Raw genomic sequence first — 27,461 nt, forward strand, 5'->3', positions numbered from 1 at the left:
ACACATGCACTGGCTGCCTACATCAAGGTCACGCGGGTCGACACAATATGGTTGCATCACATTCATTCCTATACTACAACCACTAAAACACTTCCAGGGGCTAAAGGTGTATACGTACAGTAGAGAATGCCGCTGTACGTACATTGCTTTGGGCCCTCTCGCACTGTCAATGGCTGCAAGCCTGTTAGGCGTGTGGGCTAGAAAGGCTTAATCCGTGATACTTTGCTTCTCGCAATATCTCCCCCGCACACGCATACGTGTGTGGGTGCGCTGCGCGACTGGTCGCTGAAGCTGCCTCCGTATCTGCTGTCCAACACAGGCTCCGCTTTAGTGGCTCTCCGACAACGGATCCAACTGGACATGTGCTTATGCACCATCCGGCTTCCTGCTATGGCTCACGTAACATAGCTCAGTATTTAAAGCTGCTTGCAGGCACCGAAATCTGTCTAACCTCGCTGTTGTTGCACAATGTTACACAGTTGCAGGGGTATTCAAGCGAGATGAAGCAACGCCAGTACACAGGGTAGTGCGACGCCAAACACAGAACGTGCAAATGGTGTGGAGCCTCCGAGAAGGACGATCAATATTTTGCGCTTCTCGGTGGTCTCTGCGCCAGCTGCTCCATCTTTCTCACACAAATAGCAAATCGTTTTGTTCGGGGGCTTCTTCTCCGCTTTCAATGTGTAATAACCTTGTGACGTGCCCGCGGAGAGCGTAAGCGTCATATCTTTCAAGCCCTCTTAAGTTATGCAGTCATTCGAATAGACCTTCTTTTCATCTGTCTGGCTCAGCTTCATTTCGGATCCACAGCTAAACTGCGTCGTGTCTCCCTCACCTGGGATTCCCAAAACGACGCTGCCCGGAACGGCGCACGATTGTGGACCTGTGTGACAGAACATTTCCCAAACATGCTGTGAGTTGGACTCAAGTGCCTCGCTCCAGCCATCAAACGTGGTAAACTAGTTATTTGTTCTTACCTTGTGGGAGTGGTGGTGTCACCGTCACTGCAAAAACGCAGACCTTCTTCGCATCTCCTCCCACGTCTGCGCTGTCAGTGTCTAGGGGTTCTCCAGCAGTAGTCGGTTTGCAGCGTATGTAGATCGTATTCTGTGTATTCGGCAGCTGCGGAAAAGTCAGAGTCACTGTTGTGTTGTCGTTGCTGGGTGCACCGTCTGTCGTCCCTGTTGCGCCTCGAATCGCAGTTTGCAACGGCTCAGATGTGTTGATCTTTAAGTCCACGTAGACCGACTCTATTCTCTTTTTATCTTCCGTTTTGCCACCAAGGGATTGAAGCTCGGGGTCGAAGGTATGGTTTCTTGCTGGGCACTCCAGTTTTATCTTGGAGCCTGGTAACGTGGCGTGCCCTTCTGTGAGAACCGCAACCTCTCCATCCGCCCCAATTTGAACTTCTCTTTGAGAGCCTGTCGTACTCTTGCATGTTAGAGTCTGAATCTCTTTGGAGAAGACGTCACCGCCGGCGGCAGCGAAGCTCAAGCGCAGTACCAAGACCGCCGTCGTAGTCACGAGCATCTGCACACCCGTCGCCATCCGAAGTCGCTTGTCGCTAGAGGCATATTAAAACCTGGCAGCCGTCGACCTTGTGCCGGGACCGACGCCCGTTGAGTCTTTGTGCCTGAGCCGTTTTCTGTCAACGGGTCATAGGATGCACCGTACTTTTGCATCCGTGCAGCTGACCTTTATATGCAGTCGGCCTAGGCTGGGATGCGGAGAGATGTTTTACAGACGGCAAGGAGCAATAATCCCATGAGGATAAAGCAGAAAGCAGCTCCAGTCAACGCAACACAACTATCTCCACAAACGGTGGCGCCTGCATAGACCATGAACAACTGCGGCACGCTGCGGACAACTGCATATGTGGACGTACCACAACGGATGATAAACCAATAACAGCATTATTAAGTCTTCCCCTAGATAGTCAAAGAACTCAAACGCTCCACCGGTTGTACTGATTGAAGATCAGCAACCGAAAGGCACTTGAGTCGCAGACAGCGGCTGTCCGTATCTCCCAGTGTGTATAAGCTGGAAATGGACTGCGACGGCCTCCGCGCCAACAATCACTTCATGAACAACTGGTGGATACCCAGGTAGACAACCACCTGGTGCTTTGGGAGCAGAAGGACGTTGCAGCCGTATGAAATATGGGGCGGTCCCCTGGACTGACGAGCCCATGTGTGCAGAGGTGGTATCCCACCACACGCCGCATCCCCCAACCAACCACTATGGGCACGACACTATCAAGGCTTCACCCTGCAGCGGAACGTTGCAGGAGTATCACACGGCATTTGGTATTGTCTTCCTCCACTCTTCGTCGGACGGGTCCACTTGCGGAAGAGGTGAAACGCGTGCATAGCTCAGAGGCCAGCGAATCAGGAAGGATAGTGTGCCCGGCAAAAACAGCTAGCTGTCGGTTTGGAAGATCCCGCAGATCTGTTTTCCATTCTCCGTGACATCGTCCTGCTGTGCTGGTTGTAGCAGGGCGATAGCTAGAAGGGCTGTGCGTCCCTCGAGTGTCTCTCCCTGCAAAAGCCTTTCTGTAAGTTTTATTTGTGGCTGAGAGGCAAGCGTCCGGTGTTCATGAACACCTTTAGATTCAGCACAGTGCCATGTTGACTGCGGGAGCGCGACGGCCCTGGCGGACACCGTTGCGCAGCGCACAAGTCACTGCCGACTGCCGCGTGGAGACGCCTGTAACTGGTGAGATGGAAGGGAGTTTACATAGGCTGGAGAAAAGCTGCCAAGCAGAGTAGGAGCTGCAGGCATGAAGACAAGCAAAGACCTCCAAGTTTACTTTGAAAAGGGGAAGAGCCTCCCGTCCATTCGCCGAAGGAGTGTGGCTGTGGACAGCCAATATACCGTTTCCAGGGAAGGAGCCCTGCTGCTGAAGGATTTGTCTCTTTCTATACAGACACACTGCCCACAAAAGCTTTGAATAGATGAAAAAAGATAGCTTTCCAGGGAAGGAGCCCTGCTGCTGAAGGATTTGTCTCTTTCTATACAGACACACTGCCCACAAAAGCTTTGAATAGATGAAAAAAGATAGCTTTCGGATTGAAACACATTGGGGTTGACGTAGTAGGGGGACCCACTAGAGCCGCACCGCGGACCCTCGCACCGCTACTGCAGTGTCTCCTGGGCATACCGTAAATTTGAAGTAGTATCGCAGATTGAAGCTTCCGTAGTATGACATATACGGCAGAACTCTAGATATACAGCTTTCCAAAAGTTTGCCACTGTACGGACGCGCGTGGCTTGTGCCGACGATTGATTAGGAAAGTCTGGAGTGAGCAGCGTCGTCACTGCTTTCGTATCCCTCCTGTAGCATTGAGTTGTGCTATGGTTGTATGTTCCTTTGTATGTTCCTTTGTATCTCCCTCTCCATGTTGTCGCTTGTGCTCCAGTCGACTACTCTGTTTCGCTTCCGCTCTCCTTACATACACTTCATGAGTGTTGCCGGCAGCAACCCACGGGAGACGTGACTCTAAACCAGTCCATATAGGGCACATTCACTCACTTAAAAGCTCTGCTGCTGTCGCCACATGAACTTTCTTCGATAGCTACCTGCTTGACGCTGGGTCTCTAGACATGCCAAGTGATAGACACGCAAATGTGCCTACCCGCAAAACACAAAATACGCATATTTGCGCGTATGTATTTATTTAAAGTTAATGTAAGGTACCACTCCGAAACAAATCAATAGCATGTAGAGGCCCATGTCTAGGCGCACCCGACGTATACGTTGACAACGGCTGTATGTGACTGGTTCTACCTGTCGAGAATGTAGAACAAGTATTAATTGCTTAAAAACTCTGCTGCTGTCGCCACATGAACTTTCTTCGATAGCTACCTGCTTGACGCTGGGTCTCTAGACATGCCAAGTGATACACATGCAAATGTGCCTACCCGCAAAACACAAAATACGCATATTCGCGCGTATGTATGTATTTTACGTTAATGTAAGGTACCACTCCGAAACAAATCAATAGCATGTAGAGGCCCATGCCTAGGCGCACCCGACATATACGTTGGCAACGGCTGTATGTGACTGGTTCTACCTGTCGAGAATGTAGAACAAGTATTAATTGAAGCGGATTACGTAAATGTAGAGCGAGCCACTCTTACGTAGATGTCTGCTACTCATCATCATCATCATGATTCTCAATCTGATTGTATTTGCTTGTCGACAGACGAGTCTGTCCTGTTAATACACTGTTAATAATCCCTGATGTACAATCAGTCCATCTCTCACCATCGTGTTGGTTGTCTTTATCCATATACATCTGATGCTGTGAAGACGAGTGGAGAGGGTAGATATTATCGTAGAGAAGAAAATACCTCCTAACGCAGTACGTGCTTGCAGTGGAAAGCATTATAACGCAGTGACAACCATGATAGTCACGTGATGAAAATAATTCTAAAAAGATGGCGCACGTTCTCATACGTTTTCTCTGCCGGCAAACATGGATATATGTTTGGTGAGTCCATGTACACGCTAACCTGTACACAACCACTAACTGGTATACGTAGACGGCAGCCGGTTGTACAACAAACAAAGTCATACGCACGTATAAGCCCGATGTGCATGTAGCAAGTGAATTCCTACAGTAGTCAAATGACCTCCCTGGTGCTAGTGGCCTTTCTTCTGACGGAACCAAAGCTTCTCTTTCCCTTCTTTAGAAGTGTTCACCGCCGATTATGCGTCTGTTGTAGACGTATGGGGTTATCCTTAATATGCCCTATTCTCTACTGTATACTCATGTCCTGCTGTGTGTATGTGTGTCTGTACGTCGATGCGACGGCCATGGTGGAAATCCTAACCACGTGCAAATGGCAGGGGAGGCGTTTCTCGCCAGTGCGTGCGCACGCTGAAGCCTCAAACAGGCTTCGTATAAACCTCCTTTGATGACAAAACCGTGTAACGTGGTGATGCCGAGCACTCGCAGCAGCAAAAGCAGCTCATATAAAGAAGTGGCCGCAGGCACAATATCTCTGAAAGGCACTTTCTCATGCAAGAAGTCTCATTTTTTCTGCGTGACATTTAACTTTCTCTTACTAGGCTTCCTTTGTGTGTATACAGATTACTCGAGTCCCTGGGACCACCACTATATAATTTGAATCTCAGCTCGTGCAATCATGCAACCAAACAGGCAGAAACGCACGTAGGACAGCTAGGGTCTAGAAGGAGTGGTACTGTTGCACTGCAAAACGAAGCTAGTACCTGCATGTGCATATATACAAACTCATACATACATGTGAGACACAGCAGAACCCCTTCCAGTAGTAGCGGGCTCTAGCGCTGGTTATACGGTCAGTCTGGTCGTCGTTTTACGCTCACAGAGAGAGCGGTACGTGAGAAGACACGAGTACCGTGTAAAATTATGTTAAGTTATGGTAGGCTTCTTATATAATATTCTACGGAAACCCAACATAGGCGTGCCGGCATACAAAGGCACGTTCTCATATTACACATTTTTGTAGAGTATGCAGGCTAGTGTAGAATATGGTTGCGCACGGAAACCGTAACACAGGTTCGCAAATGTAAATGCATTTTCTAGTATCACACATTTGCTTAGAGTACACACGTGTGTGTGTGTGTGTGTGTGAAAACATATTATTAAGGTAGGATCTGCTTTCATGTTGATGACCGTAACGGAGGGATGCCCATGCTAATGCACATCGTAGTGTTACACATTACTTTGTATACACACATGTGCCTGTTGTGAAAATATACTACATTTGAGGTCGAATCTGCTTGTATAAAGAGGGGTGCGCGGGAAAATGCACGTCTTAGTGCTTTGCATGTCCTGGAGTATGTATATATGTGTATCGATACAGACTGTCCTTCGTGATGACCGCACAATGGGCAGACACACTGGACGCTGGAGAGGATTTTTCTGCGTGGTACCGCCGCCCTGCCCGCAACGTAACGCGTCCGTAATTGGGGTGCTTTTCACATGTTAGCTGTGTACATCCATGGGCCTGACCAGTGAGGAGAGGAATATGACTGCCATCGTGCCCGGCCCCTACTTCTCGGATTGCTTTTCACTCAGTAGCTGTTTACACCAACGGAGGCATATCCAGTGAGAGGAATATGACGGAGCAAACAGTTAACATGTGTGCGTCTCCATGAGATGAAAGTCCCTTAATACTGGGGCTGTGTTAACACAGGGGCGTGCCTCTTGAGAAGAACATAATGTTGCCAACAACTATTCTGTCACACGTGTACGCCTGCGCAAGATGAGAGTCCCCTGATGGGATCCCACGATTGCCGTTATTTCTTCAAATAGGAAGAAAACGTCGCCTCATTCTAGATAAATTGTCCGCAGGCCCACCCAGAAAAGTGTTTGAGCTTTCGACGCTCCTAACGTTGCAGGAGTAAGGACGGCTGTAGGCGTCACGCTATTCACGTTTTAGCACAACTCACTCATTACTCGCTGCCGAGGAAACCTTCTGCAAAAATGAAAGCATTACTAGCTCTATCCAATGCCATCTGGCAACGCCTCGTCAGCATATATATATGTATGTATATTGAAGAAAGGGCAGCATCAGCGCGGCGGCTGTAAGACTGTGCATGGGAATTAGTATACACTGATACCTACGAGAAGACACCCTGAGGAAATGTGGCTATTCGCAGTGTCTGCAGGCAGATAAGCATGTCATGTTCTGAAGTCTTCGAGCACGCCATCCACATGAAGAACGTCTATCGCCGCCGTTGCAGGGAAGATTCTACAAAAAAGTTTTGTGCGAGACCTACAGCCGAACTGGCTTATCCTTTGGTGATTAAGTTCGAACTTGCATACATGTCCACCTCCACAGACATGTATATATATATATATATACGTATATATGATGGCAGGAGTTACATGTGAAGCGGTCCTTGCTGCATGCAGCAACACTTAAGTATGTTCTATGTTGTCGCTGTGTGTATGGTATAGCAGTTCTTTTTGTCGATAAAAGATGGTCGCACTATCGTGGTTATTGTACTGCAGCCACTAGAACCCTTTCGGGGTAAAGGAATATACGTACAACAGAGATTGCCAATGTACGTACAGTGCTCTGGCCCTCTCCTGCTATCAATCGCTGTAAGCTTGTCAGGCGTGTGAGCTAGAAAGGCTCATGCCCTGGTACATTGCTTTTCGCGACCTCTCCTCCGCAAACGCAAGCACGTGTGCGCGCACTGCAGAGCTTGTCGCTGCAGCTGCCTCCGTATCTGCTGTTCAACACAGGTTCGTGTTTTATTGGCTCTCCAACAAGGTAACCGACTGAACATGTGCTTGAGCGCCGGCCAACTTCTTGTTGTATGAAAAGCTGCCTGCCGGCACCGCAGTCTATTTGACCTCGCCGTTGTTATACAATGTAACACAGCCGCTGGGATGCTCAAGCGAGATAGAGCAACATCAGAATACAGGGTAGTGCGACGCCAAACAACGCTCGTGCAGAGGTTTGCGAGCCTCCGCGAAGGGCAACCATTTTTTTGCACTTCTCGGTGCTCTTTTCAGCTTCTGACGCACCTTTCTCACACAAGTAGCAGATCGTCTCCTTCGGGGGATTCTTCTGGGCTGTCAACGTGTAATATCCCTTTGACCGCTCCGCGAAGGCCGTAAGAATCATATTTTTCAAATCCTTTTCGGTGGTGCAGTCATCTGCAAACACCTTCTTTTCATCTGTCGGGCTCAGCGTCATTCCGGATCCACAGCTAAGCTGCGTCGTGTCTCCCTCTCCTGGGATTCCCAATGCGACGGTGGCGCCCGAAACAGCGCACGACTGCGGACCTGCGTGACAGAACATTCCCACAACACATGCCGTGAACTGGAGGCACGTGCCTCACTTCAAAGTTGTTCCGTGGTAAATCGTTTATTTGTTGTTACCTCGAGGAGGCGGTGGTGTCACCGTCACTGCAAAACGCAGACCCGCTTCGCCTCTCCTTCGTCCTGCTTACTAGCAGCGAGTTTGTCTCCGCTTGGTTGGCAGCGTACGCAAATGGTTTTCTTTGTATTTGGCAGCTGCGGAAAAGTCAGAGTCACTACTTTGTCCTTTTGGTCGGAAGCATCGTCTGTCGTCTCTGATGCGCCTGGAATCACAGTTTGCACCGGCTCAGGTGTATCGCTCCCTGGGCCCACGTAGACGGAGACTACTCTCTCTTTAGCATCTTCTTCGTCCTTGAGGGGTCGAAGCGGGGGGTCGAAGGTGGGCATTTTTTAAGCATTCCAGTTTTTCTTAGAGAGCCCGGTAATGTGGCTTGAGATTCCAAGAGAAGCGTAGTCCCTCCATACTCCTCTTCTTTACCTGTTTTGTTGGGGAGTGTCTTTTTTTCGCATTTTAGAGTTGAGACCTCTCCGGGCGAGTCACCGCTGTTGACGGCAGCCAAGTTCAAGAGCAGTATCGAGACCGCCGCCTTAGCCATAAGCACCTGCACACCCGGCACCATTTCGAGTCGATTGTTGCTAGAGGCTCACCAACACCTGGCAGAAGTCGACCCTGTGCCAAGCCCGCTAAGTGTTCGTACGTGACCCGTTTACTGTAACCGGGTCAGAGGATGCGCCGTCCCTGTGCATCACCGCAGCTGATTTTTTGGTCTATGCAGTCGGCCTGGGCGGGGATGCAAAGAGAAGTTCCACAGACAGCAAGGAGTGTATATTTCATGAGGATAATGCAGTAAGCAGCTCCAGTCAGCGCAACACAACTTTTTGCAAAGACGGTGGCGCCTGCATAAGCCATCAACTACCATGGCATGCCGGGGACAACTGCGGATGTGGACGTACCACAATGGATGAGAAACCATTCACAGCATTGTAAGTTCTCCCTTATATAGCCGAGACACCTCAAACGCTCCACCGGTTGTAGTCACCAAGGACCAGCACCCAGAAGGCACTTGAATCGCATACAGCGGCTGTCCGTATCCCGCAGTGCGTAGCAGCTGGAAATGGACTGCGATCGCCTCCGCGCCAGCAGCCACTTCATAAACAGCTGGTGGACACCAGCGTGGACACTCATTTGGTGCTCTGGGAGCAGAAGGACGTTGCTGCGGGTCTCCCAGCCGTATGAAAGACGGGGCGGTCCGCTGGACGGACGAGGCCGTGTGTGCGGTAGTGATACCCCACCACACGCCGCACCCCGCAGCCATCCACTACGGCATGGCAGCCTCAAGGCTACACCCTACACCTGAACGCTGCAGGCGTACCCTACGGCAGTTGGAGTTGTCCTCCTCCACTGTTCATCGAACTGCTGGTCAGCCATCGCCGAAACCACATGCGGTAGAGGTGACTCACGAGCGCAGCACAGAGGTGAGCGAACCAGGAAGGATAGTATGTCACAGTGTTGCATCTTTGGTACCCGTACGCAGAAAAAGCACCTATCATTATGCTGAGACTACCCGGCAAATCTCGTTTCCTCTCTCCGTGACACCGTCCTGCTTTGCTGGCTGTAGCAGTGCAATAGCTAGAAGGGCTGGGTGGTCATTGAGTATGGATCCTTAAAAGAGCCTTTCTGCACGTCCTTCTCGCAGCTTAGCAGCACTACTCTGGTACTTACGAACCCCCCTATAGATCCAGCACAGTGCCCTGTCACGCTTGTGACTGGTGGGATGGAAGGAAGCTTACATAGTCACGAATTAAGCTGACAAGCAGAGTACGAGCTACAGGCATGAAGACCAGGAAATACGTGCATGTTTACGCTGAAAAGGGGCAGAGTGCTTCGTGCAGTCACCGAAGGGATGTTACTGTGGACAGCGAATGCGCCGTCCCTAGGGAAGGAGCCTTGCTGCTGAAAAGCTTCATCTTTTCCTCAGACACATTGCTCACGACACATCTGGACAGATGGACAAGGATAGTTTCTGTCTGGAGAAACATTGGGGACGGTGTAGTAGCGAGACTGCCGAGAGCCGCACAGCGAACCCCACACCGGCACCGCTACTAGACTGTTTCCTGAGCAAACTGTAGATCTGAAGCGGACCTGTAGATACAAGGCTTTCGCAGTATGGCATATACAGCAGAGCTCTAAATATGGAAGTTTCGAGGAGTTTGCCAGGGTAGGAACGCGTCGGGCTTGTGCCGACGATCGACAAGATAACTCTGCGCATGAGCAGCGTCGTCACTGCTTTGGTACCTATCCTGGAGCATTGATTTGTGCTATAAGCGTGTGCTCGTTCGTATGTCGCTCTCCTTCTTGTCGCTTGTGCTCCAGTCGACTACTCAGTTTCGCTTCCCCTCTCCTAGCGTATACTACTTCAGTGCTGCCGGCAGTAACCTACCGGAGACGAGACTCTAAATAAGTCCGTATAGGGCAAACTCGCCCAAGTAGCAGCTTTGCTGCTGTTGCCACATGAGGTTTCTTCGATGGCTGCCTGCTTGGCTTTGTGTCCTAGACAGGTGAAACGATACACATGCAAATTTGCTGGGCCGCGAACTACAAGGTACGGGTATTCGCGCGGATGTACACATTTGGAATCAGTGTAAGGTATAACCCCGAAGCAAATCAATAGCATCTAGAGGCCTATGCCTACGCGCACCGGTTATACAGCGTCGGATGATGACATGTGCTTGGTTCTAAGTGTCGACAATGTGGGACGAGCAATTACTGAAGCGGATCACATAAACGTAAAGCTCGCCGTTCTCATGTAGAGGTCTGCTACGGTCTCTACACAACGGTTCTGCGTAGAGTTACAACTAACAGCCGCAAAGTCCCTCTCGGCAATGCGGGCATATCTGAATGTACATGTAGCCGCAAGTAAATCATCAATATGACTTTCATTCTTACTGTATTTACGTGTTGACAGTCAAGTCTCTCCTTGTTTCTATACAACTTGCCGTACAATCAATCTAGTTCTCTCCCTCGTGTTGAGGGTGCTCGATCACATTCATGTGCAGCTATGAAGACGAATGGATAAGGTTGGCATTGTCGTAGAAAAGAGCATACCTCCTCACCCAGTAGGTGTTTGCAGTCAAAAGCAGTATGATTCAGTGATGATAATGATAGCCACGTGATGCATTATCATTTCGAGTGGATAACACATCTTCTTATACGTATCCTTTGCCTGCAAATGTGGACGTGTGTTTGGTGAGTGTATGTAAATCACAACATATACACATCCACTGACTGATAAATATGGCGGGCAGCTGGTTGTACAACATGCAAAGTCATCATACACAGTATATGCCCAATGTCTATGTAGCAAGGGATCTCTTACAGTGGTAACAAAATCTCCAGTGCTGGTGGCCTTCGTCATGATGGAGCCAACGCTTCCCTCTTCCTTCCTCAAAAATGTCTTCAGCTGAGTATGACTTCGCTGTAGAGGTATGGGGTTGCCCCTAATATGCCCTATTATGCTCTACTATATAATTATGTCCTAGTTTGTGTATCCATGTCTGTATGTCTATACGACGTCTGTGTAGGAAGTTCTGACCACGTGCAAATGGCAGAGTAGGCGTTCCCCGCGACTGCGTACGCACGTTGAAGCCGCAAACAGGCTTCAAATAGACCTTCTTTCATGATACCACCTTGTAACGTGATGGTGCCCAGCACTCGCACCAGCACAAGCAGGTTAAACAAAGAAGTGGCTGCAGGAACAGTATTTCCGAAAAGACATCCATGCGACAAGTACCAGCTTTTTGTCTGACATTGGAGTTTCTCCGACTAGGCTTCCTATGTGTGTATACGGATCATTAGGGTCTCTCAAGCTGCTTATTACACAATCTCGATCTCAGCTCGTGCACTCGAACAGGCGGAAACGCACGTATGACAGAGTAATACTGTCACCTTGCAAATCGAAGCTAGTAAATGCTTGTATAGATATATATATAGACACATATATCACACAGCAGAAACCCCTCCAGTAGCAGCGCGCGCTACCGCTGGGTATACGTTCACACTGATCGTCGTTTAACGCTTACAAACAGAGAGAGACGTGAGACCATGCGAGTGCCGTGCAAAAATAAGCTACGTTGTAGTGGACCTCAGTGGACCTCTTCTAGATATCTTACAGAAACTGTAACATAGGCGTGCGGGCATATAAAGGCACGTTCTAATGTTGTCGAATATGTACGCTAGTGTGAACTATGGTTGCACACGAAACCCGTAACACATGCTCACATGTGAATGCATTTCTAGTATTACACATTCCCGTAGAGTACACTTGTGTGTGTATGTGAAAACATACTGTTAAGGTAGGATTTGCTTGCATATTGATAACCTTAAGGGAGGCTTGCACATGTATATGCACGTCGTAGTATTACGCATCACCTCAGAGTATACACGTGTGCGCGTTTTGAAATCATGTTAGAGTTAAGGTCAAATCTGCTTCTCCAATGATAGCTGTAAAAGAGGCGTGCGCAGGGAAAGGCACGACAGTATTCTACATGTTCTTAGAATATGTACATGTGTGTACTGAAACATACTGACACTCATGATGAGCGCACAAAAGGCATACAGGCTTGGAGGTGGAAAAGATATTTTTCTATGGTACCGCCGCCGTGCCCGATGCGTCACGCGTTCGTAATCCCTTTGGGTTCTTTTCACACCGTAGCTGTGTACACACATGAGCCTGTCCAGTGATGGAAAGAATATGAATGCCAACGTGTTTGCTACCCCGCGCGTGCGTACATATTCGGGGTGCTTTCCATGCTGTAGTCGTGTACACAAACGGGGGCGTTTGCAGTGAGGAAGAGAAGAATATGACTAATCGACCGCTTTTACGTGTTGGCATCTTCATAATATGACAGTCTCCTAGTACTGGAGCTGTGTACACACAAGGGCGTGCGCCTTGACGAGAAGAATATAACTTTGCCAACAAATTTCTTTAAACGTGTACGTGTCCGTGATATGAAGTCCCCTAGCAATGCCCCGCGCATGTTGTAATTTTCTAAACTAGGAAGGAAACGTCGTCTCGTTGTGAATAAATGGTCGGCAGGCCCGCTCAACGCTCCTGACTTTGAGGAGTAACGCGCACGGGAGGCGTCACGGTCTTCACGTTCGGGCACAACTCACTGATCATGCGCCGCTGGGAAAATCTTCGGCATTCTATCTAATGCGATCTGGCAACACCAGGACAACATTTATTTATTTATATATATATATTATATATATGTAATGAACGAATGGCAGCATTAGCGCGACGGCTGTAAGTCTGTGCTTGGAAAATGCACATATACTGATAGCTACGAGAGAGAAGACGGCCTGAGGAAATGGGGCTATACGCAGTGCCTGCAGACAGATACGCATATCATGCTCTGAAGTCTTTGGGCACTCCATTCATATGAAGAAGGTATCCCACCGCCGTTGGAGGAGAAAGCTCACGAAAAGATACGTTCTCTGCGACATCTACAGCATAGCTGACTTATGCTTGGGTGCATTCGGACGAACATATATACATGTCCACCTACACATACATGAATGTATATTTACATATATGTGATTGCAGATGTTACATGTAAAGCGGTCCTTGCTGCATGCAGCATCATTTGTGTATGTTCTGTGTTGCCACGTGTCGTTGTGTGTGTATGTGGTGTAGTAATCCTCCTTGTCACAAGTCTTTTTCAGAAAGCGCTTTTTCCTTCCGTAGTAGTGCAGCTTCTTAGGATAGCCAGTAACACACATTCGCCGAACCTATGCAATATATATATATATATATATATATATGTGGATATAGATACATAAGATAATGTATATTCATGTGTATTTTGTGCATGTTCATGAAATGTTTACGTTCAATTAGTTCGGCATCAGTAAAGGTGCGAATAGGATCATGCAGCACCACTAACACATGCAACTAAGCAAGGTTCCAACTGACTTGGAAATCCTTCTCTCTTCGAAGCCTACTGCCACTACCACTACTTTCAACACGACCACTCACCCGCCATGAGTACCACTATCACTACTAATACTAATACTAGCACTAATACTACTAATAATGCTTTTGCAATCTTTGGTTGCAACAAAATAGGAGGAAAAAGCTCTGTCTTCTTGTGAGCAGTGGACTGTCGGACTCGAAGACGTGTGTGTGTGTGTATCTACACACACGCCTGAAGCCTGCAAGTCACATCAGTATACGATCATAACACTGGGGCTGGCTGAGATATGCTGCTCTATTTTGCGTAGCATTCGTCTGCATGCAAAACGTCGGCATCAGAGCCTTGCCTACCGGAAAACACGCCTCGCCAGCTTTCATACAAGTACAGAAAACATTTTAACGCATATTCTCTCTTGCAAATGTCCAACACATGCAGGTGCAATCAGTAACACACGCAATCTCTAGCATGTTCGTATTACAGAGGTATTTCACCAGCAATGATGATACACAACACGCTTACGTAATTTACCGACATACCCTATCCTAAGCGCCACATGTATATATGAATATACTGTCGCATGCGTTACATATATATATATAATGTATTCATATGCTTATACTGTCGCCAGCGCCACATTTATATATATATATGTATATATATAATATATGTATATATATATATCATACATGCATATATATATATATATACATATATGTATATATATATATCATACATGTATATATATGTATATATAGCTATATGTGCATATATTGTCGGAAGCGCCACATATATATGTTTACTCTTGCTAGCGTCGTCACACATATGTACTCTCGCGCAAGCGCAACACACAGAGGCTTTATCACACGCGTAACACGCGTACAGTTTACTGCAACTGCTTATACACACGGAGATGTTTGTGGCTCACGAGAAATCAGTGCTTTATTCTTTTCTGATAGTGAGTGTAATTGTAGTAGTAGTAGTAGTAGCAGACGTCCTTGTGGTTATAATACGGGTAATAGTAGTAGTAGTGGTAGTAGCAGTCCTACTTGAATACGTAGTAGCGGTAAAATTAGCAGTTGTAGTAGCAGTAGTAGTGTTGGTAGTAGTATACGTAGTAGCAGTGCTAGTGGAAAAGGAGGTATTATAATGTAAGAGCAATTGCCCCTAGAATTTCGTCTTCGCTCAGTTTTTCATGCGCTCCATCGGCTTTTCAATCGACAAGAGCGAATTTATTATTACCTACAAATGAATGAGAGTCATAGCAACAACAGCGGCAGCAACAATACCAACAACAACAGCAACAATTGACAGTACGACCAGTGGAATGAGCAACAATATTCAAAGCAGCAGCAACGGCAGTAGTAGTGCCACTAAAAGCAGCAAATCGTCTGCAAGTACTGCCACTACTACTACAATGATTATTACATGAAAGGAAAGCAGAGTAATAGCAATGACAACAACAGCAACTGACAGTAAGAAGAGTAGCAGAAGCAGAAGTATGCAAAGAAGCAGCAGCAGCAGCATTAGAAGCAGGAAATCTACTACCAGTCCGACTGTTAACTAAAAGGAAAAGAGAGTAGCACCAACACCAGCAATTGACAGTAATATCAGAAGTAGCAGCAACTGTACTCACCACATTAGAAGCAGAAGCAGCCGTAGAAGACCAAGCTGTAGCAGCCATGAACGCAGGAGCCGCAGCAGCCATGAAAAAAAGTGGCAGCAGCAGCAGTTAGACTAGCACGGAATAAAGGAGGAAGGAGTCTATCAGAAACAGAGAACAGGAAGCAGTAATAGGAGGACAGCAGGTGTAATAGGAGCAAAACAACCGATAATAGAAAGGAACAGCACTAAAAAAAAGGCTTCCTCACCCTCCTACAGGGCACGACAACTTTCCAGCAACAGGAGTAATAGTAGCACAAGCAGTAGCACTCTTGTAGTACGCTCGAATCACACAACACTCGTCAGCAAAAACTCTGAGGTATACACATATATACATATATATATGTTGCGTTTAGTATCACTACAGCTATGTAGGACGTATCTTCACAGCGTCTACCCCACACACGACAACAAAAGAAAGTCTCCCTGAGAGTAACGACAGCAGCAACAGAGCAGCACAAACAGGAGGCTGCTAACTGCGGAAGAGTGCACCATTGGTTGTTGTGGGAGTAGTGCATGATAAAAAAGACTACGATATGCAACGCGGGATATAACAGGGTCACTGCCGCGACAATTTAATCTCTGCAAACACATGGATCTATGTATCCTTTACTACAGATATGTATATATGAATATATACGCATATGTATCTCTTCTTATCTCTCTCTCTACACATATATGTGTATGTGTGTTTTCATATCTTATATGATCGCGATAAACCTACACGTCTCTTCTACATGTGTCATACTCCTCGTATATATCTGTGTGTGGCCGCCTCAATCTAGTTCCTGTCGGCGATGTGCGTATTTATTCAGTATACAGACACAAAGGATCGCTCACGGATATGATTATGCCTCGATACCACCCAGATCTAATCTCAGGCCTGTGTACATCAATATTTCTCTCTCTATCTCTCTCCCTTTCTCTCTTTCTTTATGTATGTATATATAGGTATTTGTATATATTTATAAATACATATATGTATGTTTATATAGCGGCGGAAGCGCATGCCGAGGCCGTACTCGGATGGAATGCAAGGTGCACGCTACTGCACACGGGTGTTGAAAGGGAGGTGTAGCACACAGTAATACTATGTGTATGCGCCTAGGATCTCTCTAGGGTTGTAGATTCATGTCTGTACGTGTGTATGTGCGTTTACGTGTATTGTAGCGAATATACGGAAATACCCGCAGCTGGCGTTGTTTGCTGCTTCTACATACATGTTCATATCCACCTTGATATCAAACAGTTTGTGTACAGAAGTCCAACCGTAACCAATACATGTATATATACATATAAGTAAGGTAGTTGGAACTGCCTCTGTAGGCACATGTCTGATATAAAAGGAGAGCTCATATTGTTTCAGAGGGAGAAGCCAGTGCGTGTGCACGAGCACGTGTGGATATGTACACAATGTACGTTGAGAGCGAGTTTCTCGTACAGCCACAGCAGCGGCGCAGTCGTTTGCGTTACCCCAGCAGTCGGACAAAGCGTATATTCACTTACAAACACATCTTCATACTGACAGAAGTCGTTGGTGTGTACATGCGGCACATTTCATTTGTGCGATGCCCGTAGTTCTCTCGTTTTGCACCGTCGCCGTATGAAGCGCGCGTATACGATACGACATACACATACAGTAGCAATATATGTTACCGCAAACGCACGCAAGAGTGGACTAAGCTGAGGCGTACACATACATGAGTAGTATATGTACATGTTCGTGCGTTCCTCATATGTACATACTAGGAGATGAGGCTGGCATACACATATATTACATCCACGCAACACGTCGACGTGTGACGTACGTCGTTTGCCTGACGCACGGTTTTCTCTGTTCTTGCAACGCCGCTGGAAGCGCGTGCACGCGTGTAGAGCTGTTGAGAAGCTAGCCGGAGTGGACAACATGTACAGTTGTATTCATGTGTACCTATTTTATTACGACGCATCAATGCAACACATATATGCATTTGAAGAACAACGCTTCTTGCAGCCAACCCCAACATGAATTTCCGTCACTTCTGTTCGTCTTCGGGCGTGTTGACTGCGAATATACACGAATAGCATCTGCGTGCTCGCAACACCGGTCGCACCGGTTTACAACCGCTAGCCACTAGTGTAGACGAGAACAATATAATGGCAGCAGACATGGGTGTATGTAAGTGAGATCGCCATACAGCACGCCGAAAGCCACTTGTCAAAAATCTCAAACTGAAAAAGCCTAGGGCAGCCAAAATGGCTGCTCGTATCCCAGAGGCCGTCGTCTGGCCTGCGGAAAGGTGCTAGCTATAATTCTAAAGACGAATAAGCCTAGGACAGCCAAAATGTGTGTACGTACATTAGAGGCCCTCGTCTAGCATGCGGCACGCAGCCAGCCCTTTATGTTGTAGAGAGAATCACGCCTATGGCAACAAAATGGGCACATGTACAGCAGAGATTGTCGTCCAGCTTACAGATAGCCCCTAGCCATCTATTAAATGGAAAAAGTCTAGGACAGCTAAAATGGGTGCACGTACACCACAGGATGTTGTCGAGCATGCGAGCACCCCAAGGGATTTCGCACGCGTAACGTTGCGGGCACGGCGGCGGTATCACAGAGAAAAATTTTCTCCAGCTCCTAACCTGTTCGCCCATTGTGGGGTCATTATGATTGTCAGCACGATACCAATACACACATGTACATACTGTAAGGACATTTAGAGTACTAAGAGGTGCATTTCCCTGCGCACGGCTTTTTTTGGGTTATCATTATAGAAGCACGTTTGACCTTAACTGTAGTGTCTTTCCACAACACGCACACGTATATGCTCTAAGGAAGTGAGTAGGACTACGTCGTGCAATCACATCCGCAAGCCTCCGGTACGGTTACCAATATGCAAGCAGATCCTACTTTTCCAGTTTATTCTCACACACACACACATGTGTACTGTAAGGAAATGTTGATACTACGAAGTACATTTACATGTCTAAGATTATGTTACAGTCTCCGTGTGCAGCCATATTCTACACTAGAAGTATACCCTTCACGAAAATGTGTTATCTTAGGACGTGCCTTTGAATGCCCGCGCGCCTACGTTTCGGTTAAAATAAGGTATCATATAAGAAGCCTAATTCAACTTAACGTACTCCTACACAGCACTCGTGGCTTCTCACGTACCGCTCTATCTGTGAGCGTAAAACGACGAGCACCCAGCACGTATACCCCGCGTTAGCTCCCGCTACTACGGAAGGGGCTTCCCCTGTGTTTCGTATATATTTATATAAATAGAAATGCGCATACATGTCCTAGCTTCCTATTTAAGTGTGACAGTGTCACTCACTCTGGACCCTGGCTGTCCTACGTGCGTTTCTGCCTCTTTGGGTGGATGAGTGCACAAGCTGAGATTGATATTATGTAATTAGCGGCCTGAGAGACTCGAGCAAACTGTATACACATAAACGAAGCTTGGCAAGAGAAACTCCAGTGTCACGCAGACAAATTGGTACTATTCGCATGTGAGAGCGCCTCTTTGAATTATTGTGCCTGGGTCATGAGAAGAGGCCCGTATGAAGCCGGTTTGAGGCTCGAATGTGCGCACGCACTCGCAAAAGACGCCTCTCCTGCCATTTGCAAGTGGATAATATGTCTTTCACGGCCATCGCATCGACGTAGAGATACGCATACACACAGCAGGACATGTGTATACAGTAGAGAATAGGGTGTATTAGGGACAACCCCATGCCTCTGCAACAGACGCATGATCAGCTGTAGACATTTCGAAAGAAGGGACAGGGAAGTTCTGGCTCTGCCATGACAAAGGCCTCTAGCATTGGAGATCATGGGACTAGTGTGGGAGATTACCTGCTACATACACATTGGGCTTATACGTACGTATTGCTTTGTGTGCTGTACAACCAGCTGCCGTCCACGTTTATCCGTCAGTCAGCGTGTCCAGGTTAGGATGTACATAGACTCAGCAAACATATATCCATGATTGCAGGCAGAGCAGAGAAATGTATATAGAGGTGCGCCATCCTTTCCACATAATGATGCATCACGTGGCTATCTGGATCATTACTGGGTCATACTGCTGTCGACTGCAAGCACGTGCTGAATGAGGAAGTATGCTCTTCTTCACGAGGAAACCGAGCCTCTTCTTTCGTCTTTATAGCTACACATGAATATGGGAGAACACCACTATCGCGAGGGTTAGAACTGAACTGATTGTACGTCAAGGTGTGTAGAGACAGGGACAGACTTAACAGCCAACAAGTAAATACAATAAGAATGAGAATTATGCTTATGATTTACTTGCGGTTAAATGTACATTTGTACACTGCCCGCCTTGTCGAGGACGACTCTGCCGCTGTGAGTTGTGACTTCACTAAGACTCGTTGTCTTGAGACTGTAGCAGACCCCTACGTGAGATTAGCCCGCTTTAAACTTACGTAGACCGCTTCGGTAATTACACGTTCCACATCCTTGACAGGTAAGACCAGGCACATGTAATCATTTTCGACGCTATATATCCGGTGTGCACAGGCATAGGCATCTGCATGCTATTGATTTGTTTTGGAGTGGTACCTTACACTAACTTCATATATATAATTCCACGCGAACACGTGTATTTGGTGTTTGGGGGGTCAGCTAGAAACAAAGTCCTAAGCACGCAGTTATCGAGGAGTCTCAGTGACGGCACCAGCCGAGCTTCAACGTGAGTGAGTTTGGCTTACACGGACTCGTTTAGAGCCCCATCTCTGGTGGGTAGCTGTCGGCAGCACTCAAGAGGTACGTGTAAGGGAAGCTGAAGTGAAACTGAGTAGCCGACAGAAGCACAAGCGACAAGAAGGAGGAGGTCATACGAAGCAAGACACGGCCATACCACTAAACAATGATACACGATGAATACCAAAGCATGTAAGGGAAGCTGAAGTGAAACTGAGTAGCCGACAGAAGCACAAGCGACAAGAAGGAGGAGGTCATACGAAGCAAGACACGGCCATACCACTAAACAATGATACACGATGAATACCAAAGCAGTGACGACGCTGCTTACGCGCCGAGTTCTCTCGTGTATCGTCGGCACAAGCCACGCGGGTCCCTGCAGGGACAGACTCCTCGAAAACTTTACAGTTGAGGCTCTGCTATCTATGTCATACTAGGAAAACTTTCTATTTGCGGTATACTCCAATTTCACAATACTCTCACGAGGCACTGCAATAGCGGTGCGGGCGTTTGGTATGCGGCCCTCGGTAGTTTCACTTCTACACCAACCCATTGTTTTTCCATCCAGCAGCTATCCGTGCTCGTCTATCCAGGTATCTCGTGAGAGCTGTGTCTGAGAAAAAGGGAAGAAATCCTACAGCAGCGGGGCTCCTTCACTGAGGTCGGTGCACTGGCTGTTCACAGTCACACACCTTCGGCGACTGCACGAGACAGTCGTCCCCTTTTCAACGTAAACTTGGACCTGTTTGCTTGTCTTCATGCCTGTAGTTCTTACTCTGCTTGTCAGTTTTTCCCGAGCCTATGCACGCTCCCTTCCATCTCAGCAGTTACAGGCGTGGCCCCGCGGCAGTCGGCAGTGCCTTGTGAGATGCGCAACTGTATCCGCCAGGGCCGTCCTGCTACCGCAGTCAATACGGCACCGTGCTAGATCTAAAGGATGTTAATAAACACCAGACGAGCGCATTTCAGCAGCAAAGAGGACCTGCAGAAAGGCCCTTGTAAGGAGACACACTCGGTGATCGCACAGCTCTTCTAACTATCGCCCTGCTCTACCCAGCACCGGCAGGACAGCGTCACGGAGAAGCGAAACGAAATTTGGGGAATATTCGAAACTGACGGACAGCTGTTTCCCCTGCGTAACAAGGATGCAACACCAGGACACATTATCCATACTGATTCGCTGGCCTCCGTATGGCGCACTTGTTTCACCTCTTCCGCAAGTGAACCTGGTGATGGCTGACCCAATTCTCAACGAACAATGCAGGAGGACAATACCAAATGCCTTGTGATTCTTTTGCGAAGTTCGGGTGTAGGGTGCAGCCCTTATGCTGTTGCGGGATGCGGCGTGTGGTGGGTTAGCACCCCTGCACAGATGGCCTCGCCAGTCCGGGGGCCGCCCCGTATTCCATACGGCTGGGAGGCCCGCGGCTGCGTCCTTCTGCTCCCAAAGCACCACGTGGGTCTTTACGTGGGTGTCCACCAGCTGTTTATAAAGTAGCTGATGGCGCGGACGCGATTGCAGTCCATTTTCACCTCATACACACGATGGGATACGGACAGCCGCTGTATGCGACTCAGGTGCTCTTTGGTTGCTGATTTGTTATGAGTACAACCGGTGGAGCGTTGAGGTCCATGGCTATTCAGGGAAGGTCTTACAATGTTATGAGTGTATGTATCATGCGTTGTGGTACGTCCACATCCGCAGTTGTCCGCAGCGTGCCATAGTAGTTGACGGTCTATGCAGGCGCCACCGTTTGTAGATTTAGTTGTGCTGCGTTGACTGTAGCTGCTTTCTGCTTTATCCTCGTGAGATTATTGCTTCTTGCCGTCTGGGTAACATCCCTATGCATTCCCGCCCAGGCAGACCGCATGGATCAAAAAGGTCAGCTGCATTGATGCACAGGTATGGCCCATCCTCTATGAAATTCAGGGAGAGAGAATTACCTTACGTTAGGCTAAACAGAGACTTGACTGGCACCGGTCTTGGCCAACGTCGACGGCTGCCAGCTATTGATCTGCCGCTAGCGACAAGCCACTTGGGATGGCGTCGGGTGTGCAGTTGCTTGTGACTACGGCGGTGGTCTCGGTGCTGCTCGTGTACATCGCTGCCGCCAATGGTAGTACCTCCTCCGAAGGTATCCCGACTCTAAAATGCGAAAAACAGACAAGCAGGCAAGTTACAAATAAAGAAGTGGAGAATGGAGGGGCTCCGGTTGTCTTGAGATGGCAAGCCACATCACCGGGTTCCCAGATAAAATTGGAGTGTGCAGGAAACGATCAGACGTGGGACCCCCAGCTTAGTCCCCTCGAAGGGGGTGATGATAAGAAAAGAGTAGAGTCTGTTTACGTAGACACTGAGGGACCCACATCCGTGCAGCTGCAAACTGCGATTCCAGGCGCAACAGGGACAACGGACGGTGGATCAAGGAGCGGCAACACAGCAGTAATTCTAACCTTTCCGCAGCTGCCAAATGTAGAGAAAACCATCTACATACGCTGCGAAGCGAATCAAAACGCAGTCGTTGTCAAGGGCCGTAAGGGAGCAGATGGGAAGCAAGTCTGCGTTTTCGCACTGACGGTGCCAGCGCCACTTCCACAAGGTAAGTACCCCTAAATGATTCACCACGTACAAACTTTGGAGCGAGACGCGTGCGTCCAGTTCACGGCATGTTTTAGGATGTTCTGCCATGCAGGTCCACAGTCGTGCGCAGCTTTGGGCACCACTGTCATGTTGGGAATTCCAGGAGAGGGAGACACCACGCAGTTTAACTGTGGATCCGGAATGAAGCTGAGCCCGACAGACAGAAAGAAGGTGTATTCGGATGACTGCATCACCGAAGAGGGTTTAAAAGATATGACCCTTACGCCCCCCGGGAGCACGTCACCGGGTTTCTACACTTTGAAAGCTGACAAGAATCCGCCGAAGAAGAGGATTTGCTACTTGTGTGAGGAAGATGCAGGACTTGCCCAAAAGACCACCGAAAACTGCAAAATAGTGATCGCCCTTCGCGGAGGCTCCCAATTCTCTGCACGATCAGTGTTCGGCGTCGCACTACCCTGTGTGCTGGCGTTGCTTCATCTTGCCTGAACATTCAAGCGGCTGTGTGACATCAGCAAAGTCAGGCTGACTTCGGTGCCGGCAAGCAACTTTTCATACTGAGCTACGTTATGTCAGTCACAACAAGAAGCCGGCCGGTGCGCGAGCACATGTCCGGTTGGCCACGGTATCGGGGAGCCACTAAGTAGGAGCCTGTTTTGGCCAGCAGATACGGAGGCAGCTGCAGCGACAAGCTGCGCAGTGCGCGTACACGTGCTTTAGTTTGCGGAGGAGAGGTCACGAAAAGCGAAGTACCACGGATTAAACCTTTTCGAGCCCACACGCCTCACAGGCTTGCAGCGATTGATAGCGCGAGAGAGGCCAAAGTGATGTACCCAACACACTCTGCTGTCCCACTTTCCTTTACTCTCGAAAATCTTCCCGTGGCTGCAGTACAGTAAAGGAGTGCGACCATCTTGTGTCGGCCCACGTGACCTCGATGTAGACAAGCAGCGTATGCGTCTTTTCGGCTCCGTTGGCCAGTGTGCCTTGCTTCCTCCAAAATGCGAAGCTATGCATTCAAATGTGCCCACATCCCCGGCGTGCCTCGTTCGGGTGAATTTCCACTGCGCGTAGCGTCGCGTACTTTGATACCCGAGCACCATGCACGTGTTTGAGGCAGTAAAGATCCAACGATTTCGCGAGGTTGGATACACCATAACCACGCAAGCGACAGCGAGTAGTCGCCTTCGATAACTGCGTTGAGCGTTGGGTGAGGGCGTTGCAGACCCTAGTGTCAGTACACATATACATACGCATAGGTTATATGTATACGTATGACTCTGTACGTTATGTATGAGCTGGCACGCGTGTCAGTACATTTGTATACACGAATAGGGTATATATACATGTATGACTTTTTGTGATAAACTGGGTGTATACATGTATGACTTTTTGTGATAAACTGGGTGACACGCTTGTCAGTATCCCTGTACATCACATAGAGGTATAGATACACGTTTGACTTTATATGTCGTACCTGTACTGACACAAGGGATGTATATAGAGGCGTAAGAGTTGATAGGTTACATACACGAGTTGACGAGCTGATAGGAGTGCCAGTACACTCGTACCTACACGTAAGGTGTAACTACACACGTACGAGTTTTTATGTTACGTGAAGGAGATGAGAGGCATGTGCGGACGTGAAGTCATCAAAATGGGTGCTGCCGGGAATGTGGTGTGATCAAAACCACCTGTATATTCGGCTGCTCCAGTATATAACTGGAAGCTTGTGTATTCAGGGGTGTCCACATGCGTACACCCGTATGAATACCGAAACTGTAGCAAACGTGTATAATAGTGGTAGGTCAAACGGTACAGGAACTGCATGACTTCGGCAAAAGTGCGTTGTGGTTGCATGAAGAGGAAATCTCAGTAAAAGGAAAAGCCAGATTTGGAATCTCTTGACAGAAAGGACGACCGAAACCGCAACGCAATGCATATTGTACACACGAACGTCTGCATTTTGGTGCAGTGGACGCCCAGGTCCTTAGCATGTAAACAACGCGGCACAGCTTAATACAGCCTTGATTTTAGGCACAGGGTTTTTCTTCATGCTCGGAAACGTGTAAATGGTTCGTAAGAGGAGGATCATTGATACGCGCGCTCCGTTAGAATTAGCACGATCACAACAGGAATGTAATAGCAGCAAGCAGCCGCAGTAACAACAAGCAGCATCAGCAGTAGCAACAAGCAGCATCAGCAGTAGCAACAAGCTGCATCAGCAGTAGCAGCAAGCAGCATCAGCAGTAGCAGTATGACAAGTGCTTACAAGACAATTGCTGCAGATCACGCGTGTAAAGTTTCCGTAGTTCTCTCTGCTTTGTGTGTAGTCATCGTGACGTGCTACAGCATGCGCCTCAAGACTTTGCTTTAATCGGTATGAGGTAGGTAGAGTCGAGTCCCATCTTTCTTCAATGCGTCATGAACACGTAGCTTTCAAGAGCTTGATATACACTGCAGCAAGAAGCTTAACAGCTCTCAGAGAACACTGCCTATGTTCATGCAGGTGATCGGACAGGAGTGGACGCATGTGTACGTGTAGGGGAGACGTGGTGTGATAGTGCGGTGTGCGTCATTCCTCATTGTTGTCATTGCCCATTTTCGTAGTAGACTAGCAGCTGCTCTGCCTGCTCTTAATAGAAAAGGTTAGACGCAGAAGCGTCCTGATCGTATCTCATAATGCCCCAAATCAGTGAGTGCACTGGCCAGTGCTCCTTGAAATAGGACGGGGGTCCACACCGTAGCTGTGTACACACGTGAACCTGTCCATTAAGAAGAGGAATATGACCGCCACTGTGCCAGTTGCGTCGCGCGTGCGTGAATTCTCGGGCTGCTTTCCATTTTGTAGCTGTATACATAAACGGCGGCGTATCCAGTGTGGAGAAGAATACGAAGGGGCGAACGCTCTTATATGTGTGCGTGCCCATAGTATGACAGTGCCATACTGGTGCTGTGTACACGAAGGGGACGCGCGCCTTAAAAAAAGAATTTAACGGTGCCCAAAAATTCTACTACACGTGTAAGTCTCCGCAAGATGAGATTCCCCTCATAAGATCCCGCGCATGCCATAATTTATTTGAATAAAAAGAGAGCGTTGCCTCCGCTAAAATAGTGTGTCCGCAGGCTTGCTCAAAGAGTTGTTTAGACTTTCAACGCTCCTCATGTTGCAAGAGTAACGACCGCTGTAAGCGTCACGGTCTTCACGTTTGGGCACAACTCAATGATCACGTGCCGCCGAGGGAAACTTTCGCGGCGAGGAAAACATTACTAGCTCTATCTAACGTGATCTGGCAACACCTCGATGATATATATATACACTGAAGAAAGGGCAGCATTAGCGCGGGGGCTGTAGGTCTGTGCTTGGGAACATGTATACAGTGATAGCTACGAGAGAGAAGACAGACTGAGGAAATAACGCTATACGCGATGTCTGCATACAAATAAGCATGTCATGCTCCGAATTCTCTGAGCACGCCATCCACATGAAGAAGGCCTACCGCCGCCGTTGCAGAGAAAAATCCACAAAGATACGATCTTTACGAAATACACTTTTGAACCGACGTACCTTTGGTGCATTAGTACGAAGCTACATACATGTCCACCTACACAGACATATATATATATGATTGCAGATGTTACATGTGAAAAGATCCTTGCTACATGCAGCATCACTTATGTATGTTTTATTTTGCCACGTGCCGCTGTGCGTGTATGTGGTGTAGTAGTCCTCTCTGTCACAAGTCTTTTTCAGAAAAGCGTTGTAATTCCTCCTGTAGTAGGGCACCTTCTTATAAAAGCCAATAGCACATCGTCGCCCCACATACGCGATACCCATATATATATAAATATATATATATATATATATATATATATGCATATAGATATAGATACTTGAGATAATAAAGATTTATGTGTATTTTGTGCATGCTTGTAAAACGTTTACGTTAAATTAGTTCGACGTGAGTAACGGTGCGGAAAGAAACCTGTTGAACCACTAACACATGTATTCAAGCAGGCACCTAGCTGACTTGGATGGCCTCCTCTCGTCGATGCCTAGTGCCACTGCCACCACCTCACTAGGACCACTTACATACCACTAGTACTACCACCAATACTAATACTAGCACTAACACAACTGATACTACTGCTACTATTACTCCTCCTAATAATGCCTTCGCGATTATGTATACCGACAATGTAGGAGGAAGCTCTGCCTTTTCGTGAGCAATGGACTGACAGACTTAAACACGTGTGTGTGCGTGTGTGTCTACACACACGCATGAAGCCTGCCTGTCACACTAATATATTATTTTGATATTGGGGGCCGGCTGAGATATGCTGTTCATCTTGCGTAGCACTCGTCTGCATGCAGGATGTCGGCAAGAGAGGCCTCGCCTACATGAGATTATGCCTCACCAACGTGCATACAAAGACAGAAATCATTTTACACACACACACACACTCTCTTGTATGACACACACATGCAGGCGTGGTCAGTCTTACATACATGCCGGTCGGTAACACACACACGCTATCTCTCGCATGTTCGTAGTACACAAGTATCCTACCAACACACAACACACTTACGTAACATACAGACATACTCTCTCCATACCGTACACATATATGTATATACGTATATACTGTCGCAAGCGTTACATATATATACATACATATACATCAGTTCAAATAT

The 27,461-nt window shown here is 47.9% G+C and overlaps 2 protein-coding genes across 2 annotated transcripts; one reads left to right on the top strand and one right to left on the bottom strand.

The window, feature by feature from the left end:
* Positions 1-740: 740 nt before the first annotated feature.
* Positions 741-1,548, bottom strand: LOC131479255 (merozoite 31 kDa surface antigen-like). The gene is made up of 2 exons (XM_058659802.1): positions 978-1,548; positions 741-883 (listed from the first exon to the last, which is right to left on the bottom strand). The coding sequence occupies exons 1-2, from the start codon at positions 1,546-1,548 to the stop codon at positions 741-743; spliced, it is 714 nt and encodes a 237-aa protein (XP_058515785.1).
* A 20,659-nt stretch (positions 1,549-22,207) lies between these two features.
* Positions 22,208-23,254, top strand: LOC131479256 (merozoite 31 kDa surface antigen-like). Its single transcript, XM_058659803.1, has 2 exons — positions 22,208-22,766; positions 22,860-23,254. Exons 1-2 carry the CDS (start codon positions 22,208-22,210, stop codon positions 23,252-23,254), a joined length of 954 nt encoding a protein of 317 aa, XP_058515786.1.
* Positions 23,255-27,461: the final 4,207 nt, after the last annotated feature.

This window comes from Ochotona princeps, unplaced genomic scaffold (assembly GCF_030435755.1).
Source record: "Ochotona princeps isolate mOchPri1 unplaced genomic scaffold, mOchPri1.hap1 HAP1_SCAFFOLD_1937, whole genome shotgun sequence".
Lineage (NCBI taxonomy): Eukaryota > Metazoa > Chordata > Mammalia > Lagomorpha > Ochotonidae > Ochotona > Ochotona princeps.

Bases quoted from the DNA above. Each gene is read 5' to 3' on its own strand.
- LOC131479256 (XM_058659803.1), top strand. From the start codon at position 22,208: ATGGCGTCGGGTGTGCAGTTGCTTGTGACTACGGCGGTGGTCTCGGTG. The intron at 22,767-22,859 runs GTAAGTACCCCT...TCTGCCATGCAG, and splicing joins GCCAGCGCCACTTCCACAAG to GTCCACAGTCGTGCGCAGCT.
- LOC131479255 (XM_058659802.1), bottom strand. From the start codon at position 1,548: ATGGCGACGGGTGTGCAGATGCTCGTGACTACGACGGCGGTCTTGGTA. The intron at 884-977 runs GTAAGAACAAAT...TCTGTCACACAG, and splicing joins GACACCACCACTCCCACAAG to GTCCACAATCGTGCGCCGTT.